Below are 13,888 nucleotides of genomic sequence, written 5' to 3'. Positions count from 1 at the left end.
TATGGGAAACACACACTGCAAGAAGCATCTGCTCCCTGACTGTCCTCCTCTCTCCTTGCACATTCACTTACACTCTCGGGAGGCTTACATAGCCTGTCCTTGCTGACATGTGGGAATACGCTTACAGCTCTGTGGTTTCCTTTCACAAATATTGGGCTGTTCATATCCACACTTTCTTTTACCCACTCAGCCTGACGAGAAATCAGACCCAAGAAAAGTGAACACAGAAAATCTATGTCCTTGTGTGATGATTGTTTCTGCAAGACCAAGATACAATTCGAATACATGCAATCAGGCCATAATATTGTGATGCTTTTATCATCGCTTGTAACTCATACAGACTTTATAAAACTAACCATCACAAACACATGAGAATCCACTGACACTTAACACACATTTTAAAACCAGTTGCCGCTTAGAACAAGTTAGATGCAAGCCTTCAGCATGCAATCTTGGATGCCTCACACATGTTTGCAGACAGGGGCACTCACCATTCTTCACTCCTGTTACACAATTTTCTAAACAAACAAGTGCATCCTACAAAAGGCTCTTTTCCCTTACAGATATCCCTGCAATCCAAACAGTCTGGAAACAGCTGGCTGGTTCAACAGTTCTACAGTATCTACAGTCTGGTCCATCAGACAGGAAAAGAGCAAAACTGCTTCGAAGCCTGAGTGTTAGTCGGTTAGCTGGGTACAGGCTAATTTCATAGGAAGAGTGTTTCAGTCACATGATCAGGACAGGTTTTCCTCCTGGTTACACTTTTTTGGCAGAAGAATATTTTCCAGTAGATTGAAAAAAATACTTCCTTTTGGCAAGTGACATGATTACATAAGTTAGCCCACAGACATGCTAGTGGAGGTGTGTTTTCTTATTCTTATGCCTCACCTTCAATAATACATATTTTCAATCCCAGGTCTTTTCAGCAGAAATTTTTGTGACCTTTACCTTTTGCCTTTTAGTTCCAAAACCCTGTGGAACATGCCCAGATTCAGACCTGTTGTCAGGCTTCAGTTTTATATGCACATTACCATAGAACCTGTGCTTTCCACACACCAGCACTTGAGATGACTTGTAGACTCCCGTTGCTTTTCAGCACAGGCCATTCATGGGGTGTGTGGGGTACACGTTCACAGGTGCACTTCAGACAAGCAGGTTTCATCAGAAACTTGGATTCCCATGTGGCGCTGGTTTCTACTTCTTGTTCACTTCAATTACTCAGCAAAAGAAATCACAGGGAAACGTGCAATTGTCTCACATGCAATAGTTTAAATAAGCCACTTATTAGTGGCTGCTAGAACTGCACCTGCAATTTTATTATTATTACCAGGTACTGCTAAATTTTAACAGCCTTTACTCCTACTGCTTTCTGTACGTGCTTTATAATATTAGCTATAGCACTTCCAATTCAGCAGTGTTCCAGCACTCCCACAGAAGTGAGGAAGTCTTTCAGTTTGCCAGCTCACCAAACAGCACTGCCAAATTCAGACCACATGGCAAATACCTGACACATTATATGAAATGAAAAGTATGGCACAGTGTATTGGATTTGCACGGCAAGGTTTAGGTAGCAGGGGGCTACAGGGGTGGCTGCTGTGAGCAGCTGCTAGAAGCTTCCCCAATGTCCAACAGATCCAGTGCCAGCCGGCTCCAAGACAGACCCACCACTGGCCAAGGCCGAGCCCATCACTGACGGTGGTAGCGTCTCTGGGATAACACATTTAAGAAGCCAGAAAAAACTCTGTGCAACAGCAACTGCAGCTGGAGAGAGGAGTGAGAGCAACATCCCTGCAGCCCCCCAGGTCAGTGCAGGAGGGGCAGGGGGGGCTCCAGGCGCCGGAGCAGAGATTCCCCTGCAGCCCGTGGTGAAGCCCACGGTGGGGCAGGCTGTGCCCCTCAGCCCGTGGGGGTCCATGGTGGAGCAGATCCCCACCCGCAGCCCGTGGGGGTCCATGGTGGAGCAGATCCCCACCTGCAGCCCGTGGAGGACCCCACGCCGGAGCAGGTGGGTGCCCAAAGGAGGCTGTGACCCCGTGGGAAGCCCAGGCTGGGGCAGGGTCCTGGCAGGGCCTGTGACCCCGCGGGGAGAGGAGCCCAGGCTGGGGCAGGGTCCTGGCAGCGCCTGCGACCCCGCGGGGAGAGGAGCCCAGGCTGGGGCAGGGTCCTGGCAGCGCCTGTGACCCCGCGGGGAGAGGAGCCCAGGCTGGGGCAGGGTCCTGGCAGCGCCTGTGACCCCGCGGGGACCCAGGCTGGGGCAGGCTGTGGAGAACTGCAGCCCGTGGGCAGGGCTGACACCGGAGCAGCTGATGGAGGACTGTCTCCCGCGGGAGGGACCCCAGGCTGGAGCAGGGCAGTGTGAGGAGCCTCCCCCTGCGAGGCAGGAGCGGCAGAGACAGCGTGTGATGGACTGACCGCAGCCCCCGCTCCCGTCCCCCTGCGCTGCTGGGCGGGGGGGGACGACAGAAATCGGGGGTGAAGTCGAGCCTGGAAGAAGGGAGGGGTGTTTTTAAGATTTAGTTTTATTTCTCATTATCCTACTCTTTGATTGGTAATAAATTAAACTAATACCCCCAAGTTGAGCCTTTTTTGCCCATGATGATAACTGGTGAGTGATCTCTCCCTGTCCTTATCTCAACCCAGGAGCCTTTCATTATATTTTCTCTTCCCTGTCCAGCTGAGGAGTGGAGTGATGGAGCAGCTTCTGTGGGCACCTGGCATCCATCCAGGGCTAACCCACCACACACAGTTAGTAGCAATGCTTTATTTTTCATTCTCCTCAATTCATAGTTATCTAGTCTGGATATTGAACTTACACTTCCTCTACTTTAGTATCTCAATGAGAGCTATTAATGATAAAATTGGAAACACGCAGTACGCATTCAGAAGTAGCCTATGACACAGGAAAACAGACAGGAAAAACGGATAGCCATACCTTTCCTATGACACCACACTTTTCTCCACCAGGAGTTTAATTCTTCCACTTGCATTACTGTAGAACCTGGACCTAGGTATTAAGCATACCCATACTGTGCCAGGCGCTGCACAGGTAGAGCAGAAACAGAGAGCATGACAAAATGAAGAGGCATAATTTGCTGGTCAGCATAGTAAACTTTGCACTTACATGTTTCTAAAGACTCATGAGGTTATTACAGGAGTGTTTGAGGCACTGCTGAAGAAAAAAACAGGAAAGCTCATTCCACTCTGGAGGGAATTCTGGCACAGGACTCAGAAATAAAAGATTTAAGACAGTTCTGCCTTCTGAATGCAAATCACCAATGTTACTACAAGAAGGAGCTCGGCAGTTTTGACTGCCCAGGCTAAATAGGGACTTCATTTAATTATATCTAAATATGGGTAGAAAACATAAAATCTTTTCATTAATAATAGTAATAAAGACAGAGCAATCCAGCTGGAGAGCAATTCACTACAAATGTTAGTGCATGTTTTGCTGACTGACTGGATACTAAGCAAAAATGGACTCCAAATAAAATATAAATGTTTATTATATTAGAATATAATAAAGGAAAACAGCATGCAATATGATAAAAAGAAACAGTACTAGTTATTATGCACAATATGATAAAAGAGCAATAGGAGCGATGCATCAAATCATTACTGCAAAGCATTACAGTGATTAAGAAAAAGATACATCACCGATTACCACCTTAGTAACACCACCCAGGCCCACACTTCAGCTGGGAAGCCTCGCTGCAGCTGATGCCAGGAGTCTCGGTAACTGGGAAGCTCCTACACAGAGCATCCACCCGTAGGTGAGGCTTCCGACCCAGTCCCGGAGCTTGCCTGCCTCAGCGAAAACAAAACCAGCTTACATACCCACTGTATGCAAGCTTTTAAATTTGTGCCAAGTGCAGGTGTGCACTGTCTCATGATCCATTAGGTCCACACACGCCAGGGACGCTGGCCAGATGCCCGAGTGTGGTTGAGTTACTCTCACGACACAGCTGCACACGGTATTTATCGTCCGGATGGTCCCGCTCATATACTGCCTGTTCAGGGGGCTCAGAACAAGCACCACCTGTCAGATTCATTAAATCCGATTTAAAGTTGTCCTTGAGCTCCCTGTGCAAGTTAAACAATCCCTAATTAAATACATGATCAAAGACTTTTCCATGAGCAGTAACCAATCATTACTTAATAAACTTTCACCACAGTGCATTACACAACCACATCACAGAGGTGACTCAGGAAGGGGCAGGAGTTATCAACCTGGCGAAAAGTCACCGCGTTGCTCCCAGAGTATGATTCTGCTATTCCGGTAACCTGTTTAAATGGCTGTAATTTCCAACACAACTAGTTATTACCTTGAGATTTCATTTTCTTTTCTAGCAGAACTGCTGCCTTTTACATTAAGAGCAACATGTTCAGGTTTTGTTTATCCACAGATCTGTTAAGCGAACGCTGTGCCGTCAGGCTAGCGCTGTGTGAACTGCTTCTGGGAAAAAAATGGGAGGTGGAAGATGAGTGGTGCAGTAACAGCTTTTCTTTCTTTCTGTTGATCGTGTTATTTTGCTAAAAATCACCCCCCCAGGTTTGTTGATCGTGTTATTTTGCTAAAAATCACCCCCCCAGGTTTTTAAGCAAGGGAGCAGTGACCGCCCGCCGCGGATTGCAGCCGGCAGCCACCTTTCCCCGTCAGTGCCGCGGAGAGGACGCTGCGGACGTGGAGGGGCCGAAGCGCGCCGCGACCCGTAACCGCGGCCCCGCGCGGCAGCACGGCCGCCACCCGCGGCGTCCGGCTCTCTGACGGCCGGGAGCGCCGCCGACGCTCGCCCGCGAGATCACCGATTTTTAAAATTCCCGCCTAAACTCAGCCCCCAGCCCCGCCCCCCGCGGGGCCCCGCCGCTCCTCGCGCGGAACCGCGGCACGGGCGCTGCAGGAGCCGAGCGCGACACCCCGCTGCCGCCTCTGGCTTCCGCGCCGCCGCCGGGGGCGAGCGCCCCTTCCCGCCCGCGGGGCGTGCCCGGCGCGCGGCCCCGCCCCTCCGAGCGCCCCTCAACGGCCTCGGCGCCGGCCGCTTCGGGCCCCTTCTCCCGCCTGGCGGCTGCGCTCGCCGCCGTGCGAGGGGGCGGGGACGCCGGGCTCGCACACGCGGGCGCAGGCGCGGCGAGGCGGGTGCCCGCGGCGCGGCAGGAGCGACTCCGCGGCGCCCGTTCGGCGAGGGCCGCCCTAAGGCGCCGCCGTGCGCGCCCCCGGCCCCCTCCCCCGCCCGTCCGCCGCCGCCGCCGCGCGGGCCCCCCGAAAAGGGAGATGGGTCCGGCGCGCTCCCCTCCCCACCTCCTCCGCCTCCTCCACGCTCCCCGGCACCGGCGCGCCCTGCTCGCACCGCGCATGCACGTACCCCCGCCCCCGGGGCGCGCGCGCGCACTGAGTGCTCGTGCAGGAGGCGGCGGTGACGGCCAGAGAGACGCGCGCAGACCCCCCCCCCAGCCCCCCTCCCCAAATTCCCCCCTCCTCCCTCCCTCCCTGCCCCCCCTCCCCGGCCCCCTCCCGCGCGGCGGCAGCGGCGGCAGCGGCAGCCCCCCGCGCTCCCCGGGAAGTGCGGTTCCGCGCGCGCGCGGGCGGCAGGTAAGCGCGAGCCCTCTCCCCGTTCCCCTCCCCCCCCGCCCGGCGGCAGGGCCGCCGTGGCTCTGCGCGCGCGCGCTCTCCCTCGCGCGCCCCCTCCCTCCTCCGCCTCCTCCTTTTCCTCCCCCCCTCCCCTCCCCCGCTCACTGCTGCCGCCGCCTCCAGCAGCCCGGCTGCTGCCGGCCGCAGCCGTTAAAGCCCAGGCAGCTCGCGCTGGGTGAGATGGAGGCGCCGCGGGCGCGCCCGCCGCCGTCAGCAGCTCGGAGCCGTCGCGCGCCTGCCTCCCGCGCGCGGCGGGCGGGCGGGCGGGCGGGCGGGGGGAGGGCGAGGCGGAGAACACGGACACGGCCAGCGACGGATGCGCACGCTGGGGCGCGCGGGCCCCGCGCGGCGGCCGCAACAAAGGGGCGCGCGGCCGCGGCCTGGCGGCGGCGGGAGCCTGACGTCGCCTCGACCGCCGCCACCGGCGGGGCGGGCGCCGCGCGAGAGCCGTTGGGGCGAGGGGGATGGGGGCGCCGTGCCCGCGCAGCCCCGCGAGGCGGCGCGGGGCGGGGGTAGCGCCGGGCTCGCTCCGGAGAGCGGCCGCCTGCTGCTCGCGGGCGCCCCCGACGACGGGCCGGGAGCGCGGGCGTGGTCTCCAGCCCAGGGCCGCGCCGGCAGCCGCGGGTTCCCGTGGCGGCGGCGGCGACGAGCGGGCCGCGGCGGCCCGGCAGGGCTGGGCCCGCCGGGAACCCGCGCCTGCGCCGCGTCCTCGCCGGCGGGTGCGTGGAGCGGCGTGCGCCCGGCTGCCTCCGCGGGCACGGGCACGGCAGCGCCGCGGCCGCCCGCCTGCAGAGCCGCCAGAGCCGGAGTGGCCGAGGCACCGAGCCGGGCTCGGACGGCGGCGGACAGGAGCTGCGAGAGCAGTTACAGCCCCGGACACGTTGCCCCCCGTCCCTGCGGTGGTGTCGCTGTGTAACAAGTGTGCGTGTGCGCAGCAGTGACGGGTGACCCCGCGGCACAGGCGGGTGGGCGAGCGGCAACGGGTTCCCCCTGCCTTGGGTCAGTGCTCGGGGTGCTCTGGTCAAGTGCCCGCACTCGCAGAGCAGTAACTTTGTTTCTTTCACCAGTTACACACCCCTGTCAACACCACTTTCAGCCGATTACTTCGCCTGTATTTGGCTATGGCTTAGGAAATCTCAACAGAATTGCCGCAAAATTGGGTATTCTTTAACAGCACAGGGTGGGATCGCTGCTAGATTATTAGCAGTGACTTTTGCTGTTTGCTTAAAAAGAAGGCAGCGTTTTTCCCCAGAAAAGAACTCTAAGTGGATCCTGTTGAAATAATTGTTTGTCCTGCCCTCTTTGGTGCTGGAGCAATGCATTTTCCTGGGATGGTAGACTGGGACAGCCCAGAAAAATACACACTGTTTCTTGGGGTTTGGGGGGTGTGCGTATTTCAAACATTTATATGTTACATTTATAATGTATTTCAAACATTTATACAGTTCTTGTCAGGCTATCTTAACATCTGATTATTTAGTACTAAGAAAAGAATTTTGGCTTTCCTCGGGTTTTTTGTAGCCAGTGGCACTATATGCTGAGATTCCAGACATCCAGAGGTATTTGTGGGGGGGCAGGTGTTCCCGTACCGTGCTGAACACCCAGCATCAAGAGTGGAAGTTGCATACCTGTCATCTGCTTTCATTTTGTATAGGGTCAAGTATAAATTAGAATTTAAGAAAGGAGTTCCCAGTAGCTCTGTGCCAGGTGATGGAGGATTTGTTCTGAACTGAATATTAAATTTCCCTCCTCTTCGCTGCATTTCCTGCTTCTGTCACAATTGGATGCCTGTGGGAGTTTGGGATTGAGTAATTTAGGTGTTCTGGATCATCCTTTAGCTGTTCCAGCATCTCCACTGTTTGGAGACTTGGTATCTTTGGTGTCTCTTTCTCAGGTCCTGGATGCGTGTCCATCTGCAGCCCAGACTGCTGTCTTTTGGGATGCTTGGTCTGCTTGCCAGACCCTCTGCTAGGCTTGCTCAGCTCACTGATTGAGCAGAAGACTCATCACCTTTTTGATAGGTTGGTTGCTGAGTTAACTGTAGTGATTCCTGTAGAGGTTTTTCAGACTTGGATGTAGTGCAAAGTAAGTAACAAGAAAGCGGATTCAGGGAAGTAGGCAGAGGAAGGTAAACACATGGTTTATGACAACAGCACTATCAGATCAATTTATGCAGTCATCTGTAGAACCAGTCAAAATATCTGGGTGTTTTAACAGTGCATTTTGTGTAATTTTAAACAGTTGAAAATGCCATCTTTTAACATTAATTTAAAACAATTTTTGAAATAGATTTTATCATTTCTTAAAATGTTATTATCTTTCTGTCTTTCAGGCTGAAGGCAGCCCATTGTAAGGGCTAATCTGTCAAATATTTAACAATCATTTGTTCAGAAAATTTCCTGCATTGTTCATGGTAAGGCTTATATTTGATATTTCACCTTTAGTTTGTTATGCTGACACATTTAGAGTATTTTGTATATGTTTTTTAGTATTAACTTTTCCTTTAGCTATAAGAATGACTTCTGCTGCAGTTGGATCATACATTTATTGGGAATTGCAACTTCACAGGTTCCAGTTTCAGGTAACTGAATCAATAAATATTTGAATAAATTAGTATATTGATGCAAAAGTTTGTCCTTTATAAATCACTGTGTATCCTCTAAAGTGTATAACCTAGGGAAAGAACTTTATGTATTCACAATTTTACAAATTTACAAGTTTGAGAATAATGCTTTTATAATTTGAAAGGCTTTTCCTGGTTATATTAAGCAAAAAAAGAACAAACCAAAAAACAAATTGGCAGTTCTTTGAGCATGTAAATCACATCAACTGTTGGGATTTTATGACTTGGAGTACTTCATAAAAATGACGACACTTTCCCTTGTTATTTTACAGGAGTTTTTCATCAGTATGTCTGAAACCATTAAATATAATGATGACGATCACAAAACCGTGTTTCTGAAAACATTAAATGAACAACGATTGGAAGGAGAATTCTGTGACATAGCTATCGTGGTTGAAGATGTTAAATTCAGAGCACATAGGTGTGTGCTTGCTGCCTGCAGTACCTACTTCAAAAAACTTTTCAAAAAACTGGAAGTTGATAGTTCATCAGTAATAGAAATAGATTTTCTTCGTTCTGATATTTTTGAGGAAGTTCTCAATTACATGTATACTGCAAAGATTTCTGTTAAGAAAGAGGATGTAAATTTGATGATGTCTTCAGGCCAGATTCTTGGTATTCGATTTCTAGATAAACTCTGCTCTCAAAAACGTGATGTATCCAGTCCTGAAGAAAACACACAGTCCAAGAGCAAGTACTGTCTAAAAATAAACCGTCCTATGGGGGAACCTAATGATACTCAAGATGATGAGGTGGAAGAAATTGGAGATCATGATGACAGTCCATCAGATGTGACAGTGGAAGGAACTCCACCAAGTCAGGAAGATGGAAAATCACCTACCACTACCCTGAGAGTGCAAGAGGCAATTCTGAAGGAGTTGGGAAGTGAAGAGGTTCGAAAAGTAAACTGCTATGGCCAAGAAGTGGAGCCTATGGAAACAACCGAATCAAAAGACTTAGGATCTCAGACCCCTCAGGCTTTGACATTTAATGATGGCATAAGTGAAGTGAAAGACGAACAGACACCAGGCTGGACCACAGCAGCTGGGGATATGAAGTTTGAGTATTTGCTTTATGGTCACAGGGAACACATTGTATGTCAGGCTTGTGGTAAGACCTTTTCTGATGAAGCGCGATTGAGAAAGCATGAAAAGCTACACACTGCTGATAGACCATTTGTTTGTGAAATGTGTACAAAGGGCTTTACCACGCAAGCTCATTTGAAAGAGCACCTGAAAATACATACAGGTTACAAGCCTTACAGTTGTGAGGTATGTGGAAAGTCTTTTATTCGTGCACCGGATCTAAAAAAGCATGAAAGAGTTCACAGTAACGAGAGGCCGTTTGCATGCCATATGTGTGATAAAGCTTTCAAGCACAAGTCCCATCTCAAAGACCATGAAAGAAGACACCGAGGAGAGAAACCTTTTGTCTGCAGTTCCTGCACTAAAGCATTTGCTAAGGCATCTGATCTAAAAAGGCATGAGAACAATATGCACAGTGAAAGAAAACAAGTTACTACAGCCAATTCCATCCAGAGTGAAACAGAACAGTTACAGGCAGCAGCTATGGCTGCTGAAGCAGAGCAGCAATTAGAAACTATAGCTTGTAGTTAAAAACTAAAGCGGGAACTTTATCAGAAATAATATAAAAAATGACAATGAGCAAAATCTATCATTGGTATACGTTTAGACTGAGAATTATCTTTTCAAGAAAACATATTTTTAGAGGATTTGGATGCCACATAGGAACAGATAGCATTGCTTGGTTAAGTATTTTAAAGCATTTCGGAGATGGATATTCTTAGAAAATGAATCTGTTTTGTTGTCATTAGCAGCATAATGCACTAATATCCCGATTTATTTGAGAATACGATCAAGTTCTCTATCAAACAGGGATCATCACCAACTGGTGTTTTTTCATCCTGTGTGGAATACTGCATACAATGTAGACATTTAATTCAGTGATTTAAGTTTGAAAACGTTGGGATCTCAGAAAATAACAAAGATGGAAAGAATATACTTGCTTTTCATAATTATGAAGGTGTTATACCTGCGTTTTTTGAGAAACAGATGTTGATTCCCTAAGCTTTTTAATTGCTCCTTTTTTCACCTAAGTAGGTGCTAGGGGTTGTACAACAAGGGTGTAAGGGGGGACGGTGATCAAAATGAAATTGCTTCTTAGTCCATTCCCTCAGATATCCTCTTATTTTAATTAAGGTGGCAAGTTTAATTAAATACTTGCTTTCCTGGAAAAGCCTGCATTGTTCACAGTGGTCCTGGCTGGCAAAGCAGAAGGTCATGGCATTCACCAGTCCCTCTGTGGGGAAAAGAGTCTGCCTCTTTTATTTCTGCACTCACTCTTATGCAGGCTGCCAGAGATGAGACAGAGCCACAAAGGAAATAGGGTGCAGCGTGGAGGAGGCATCTTCCTTACTTAGACCCATCAGAAATTAGTTAAAGCTAACACAGCCTGAGGCTGTAGTTTTTATTATGCAGCTTTCAGCTCACCTAACCTAGCACAGTTGCAAAGGAGTGTTTCTGGCAGCACAGGAGAATTAGCTGTTCCGCTGAGTGACCAGGTGTCACTGCCAGACCTCTGGAGTTGCAGAGCACAGCCATGGGCTGTTGCACACCTGCCTGCAGCGTTCAGGCTGGCCATACGGGCTAATAGGTTCTGCTCAAATTTTAAAACTTCTGCCTTCTGACCCACCATCTCTCGGCAAGCGCAAGACTTTAGTCATCAACTTCAGTTGTTATTGATCCATAATCAGTGTTCGCTAACAGACTGTTACTTAGTTGCCTGTTTTGTTTTTTCAGGCAAGCTGGGGTAGATGCTGCTAATTTAACTTTTAACTCACAGAGTCAAAATAAGTGGTCTTTGGATTGCAGTCTTCTACATGTAGTCAACAATAGAAGACACAGTAACAGTGGTAATGTAATCCAAAGGGTTATCGAGCCTTTATTTTAAATTTGTAAATACTACAACTGTTGTCAAAACTTCATTTGAAGTTGGAATGGGCAAAAAACCACACCCTTGGGCATGTGGTTGGGTAGCATTGGTCACTTGCGATACATATAGCATATGAAAGTGTTAGACCAGTTTCTGGTAAGTTACTGTGTGGTAGATCACATCTTGCTTTTTTCTAAGTAGAAATTGAAAATAGTGTTTTTGGAACTGTTATATGGAACTTTGATTATTGGTTGTTTTTTTTTTTTATTTGGTTGGGTTTTTTTACAGCTTCATTTTATTCATGTATTCATCAAGTTAAGCAGTTATCTTAAAATGCCAATAGCTGTTTGAAAGCTAGTCTGTAAATAAAACATGAACTTAATATTTTAGAAAATGTAAACTTTGGACCTTTACCGATATATTTTTTTAAAATGTTGCTTCATTTTACATTCAGTAATATTAGTTTGTAAACAAACTATACATTTTGTATCTGTGCAACATCAAAGGATGTGTATTCATTGCATTTTATTGGTTCTCTTGAGGAACATGATAAATGACCATTGTTAAAATGTTTTACTGTATATGATCATAGATATAAAATTGGTAGGTCCAAAATGGGATCTACTTTTTTCTAAATATATTAGTCTTGCTATGTTTTCTTACCTAAAATTGTGTTCACTTTTTCTTAGATGATAAAATTGGGATTGTTAAGACTGTACAAAGGAGATCTGTTGTGATGAGAGTTCAGGAATTTAAAAGATGAAGAGAGTAAATTTTCTCAAGATCTCTTATGAAGGAGTAATGAGCTTAAATTACAGCTGTGAACGTTTATGTTAGACATTAGAAAAAAACTTTTGAAGGGTTGAGTAATGAATTATTAGAACAGAATGACTGAGGAGGCACTGCAATCCCCAACTAGTGACAATATTCAAGAACGACTTGGACAAACATCTGTTAGGAATGGTATAAATACAGTTAATTCTGCCTTGAAGCTGAGGGATAAGCTAAGTAACTTCTCAAGAAGAGCTTCATTGGTTTTTTTGGAAAGTAATAAATGAAAATGAAGCTCACTGGGACAGCAGATGCTTGAATGGAAGGACAGAGCTCAGAGCTTACAGTTAAAGAAAATTGCCCTCTGACATTTAAGCACAAGCAGTCAGGCTGTGGATTTGAAATTGTTATAGAAAAGCAGGTGTGCGTTAAAAATCACAGCTGAAAGTGTTAACATTGTTTTACGTCAGAGTAAATTCTGCTATAAAGTTTACAGCTGTAAGAGTTATACAGGGTTGCAGCAGTAAGGGTTGCATGACGTTTGTCGCTCTTTAAAACTGGGACAGGTTGATATTACACATATTCTAGTACAAAAGTGTGCAGAGGCAGGAACAAGTGTTATCATTGCATGTTCCTTGGACAGGCGTAAACACCTTACATGAGGCTTGGTCTTAACAGTGTGTCATAGGAACAAATTCAGTCAAACCAATGGAATTGCTTCCATGTCAAAGGTTTTGAAAGAGGCCTCGACCTCTTACTGGTTTTTAACTGCTGAAGAGTCAGAAGACTGCTGAGACCAGCAATGATAGTATTGATCCAGAAGGGAAAGGCTCAGTTATTTTTGAGAAGTTGAGAATTTTATTGGCAATTTCTACTACCACTATCTGTTTCAAGGGTGTGAACTTACCTTATTTTTTTTCTTTTTTGGAAAGCAAATGGGTAATTTTTTCTTCCCTTCTCAACTGTTTTTATTCAAAACAGGGAGATGGCCTGGAATGCTTAAAGTTTTGGAAAAGGTTTCAGAAAGGATGTGTAGAGGTAACATTATCTGTACATTATTGTTAATATGTTCTAAATTAATCATGTTCGTTGTGTACATTCTGAAGGGATGTTACCTTACATGCTACGGGGGTCTGTCTGTAAAGTTCAAGTAAATCTGTCAGCATCTTAAGATACTACTGCTCTCAACTCTCTCCTGTCTGTGCCAGAAGATGCCATGTACAGAAGCAGATATGTGTCAGCTCCAAGTCACACAGGTTTTCCAGCATGATGAACTGTAAACTATGAGTTGTGTTGATCGAGGAATGGGTACATTTTTAGTTTTACTTTTACAAGGATAGAAGCTTCTTTCAGAGCTTATGAGACAGAGGAGGAAATTCTGTCCAATTAATGGGAATTCTGTTGACTGTATTAGGGCCAGACTAGTCTAATATTCCTAATGAGGTTTCCAACAGCAGGCAGATTTTTAGTGAACTAGTATACGTGCAGGAATGACAGAGTGCTATAGAAACACAGAGGGCTAAAACCACATTAGATGTGAATTGATTGTTTTTCTCAGAACTAAGTAGGAAAATAATCATTCATGGAATGAGCCCAAAACATACACTTCTCCATGTATGGTTTGTGAAATCGGAGTCAGTTACGTCTTCAATATTACATAGGCTAGCAAAAACTCGGTTATTCTGGCTTGTACTGAACGTCTGTCCATGTTATGATGTTAGGTGACCATATGGCTTCAATGGAACTGTGCATGTATTGTGGTTAAGTATAAAAAATAAGTTCTTGCATGATCAGGGCTTACATGTATGTAAAGCAGCAATGTTAGCTGATGTGAAATGAGGTTCTTCTGGTGACCCAAATGGGTCTATAAGGTCAACATAAGTTGAGATGCTAAACCGAATCCTCTCGGTTGCAAA

At 47.5% G+C, this 13,888-nt stretch overlaps 1 protein-coding gene across 5 annotated transcripts; it reads left to right on the top strand.

Moving 5' to 3' along the window:
• Positions 1-3,560: 3,560 nt before the first annotated feature.
• ZBTB14 (zinc finger and BTB domain containing 14) lies at positions 3,561-11,870 on the top strand. 5 transcript variants are annotated; one of them, XM_037380939.1, is made up of 4 exons: positions 3,561-4,549; positions 4,591-5,587; positions 7,959-8,039; positions 8,522-11,870. In XM_037380939.1, the coding sequence occupies exons 3-4, from the start codon at positions 8,037-8,039 to the stop codon at positions 9,863-9,865; spliced, it is 1,347 nt and encodes a 448-aa protein (XP_037236836.1). In that variant the 5' UTR covers positions 3,561-4,549; positions 4,591-5,587; positions 7,959-8,036; the 3' UTR covers positions 9,866-11,870. The 5 variants fall into 5 exon arrangements, with proteins under 5 accessions (XP_037236836.1, XP_037236838.1, XP_037236837.1 ...); XM_037380941.1 differs by lacking the exon at positions 4,591-5,587 and having other exon boundaries at positions 3,561-4,276; XM_037380940.1 differs by lacking the exon at positions 3,561-4,549 and having other exon boundaries at positions 4,575-5,587.
• Positions 11,871-13,888: the final 2,018 nt, after the last annotated feature.

Source organism: Falco rusticolus, chromosome 3 (assembly GCF_015220075.1).
Source record: "Falco rusticolus isolate bFalRus1 chromosome 3, bFalRus1.pri, whole genome shotgun sequence".
In the NCBI taxonomy this organism is placed as follows: domain Eukaryota; kingdom Metazoa; phylum Chordata; class Aves; order Falconiformes; family Falconidae; genus Falco; species Falco rusticolus.
The sequence above is the reverse complement of the archived record's forward strand: the minus strand, read 5'-3'. Positions and strand labels throughout refer to the sequence as shown.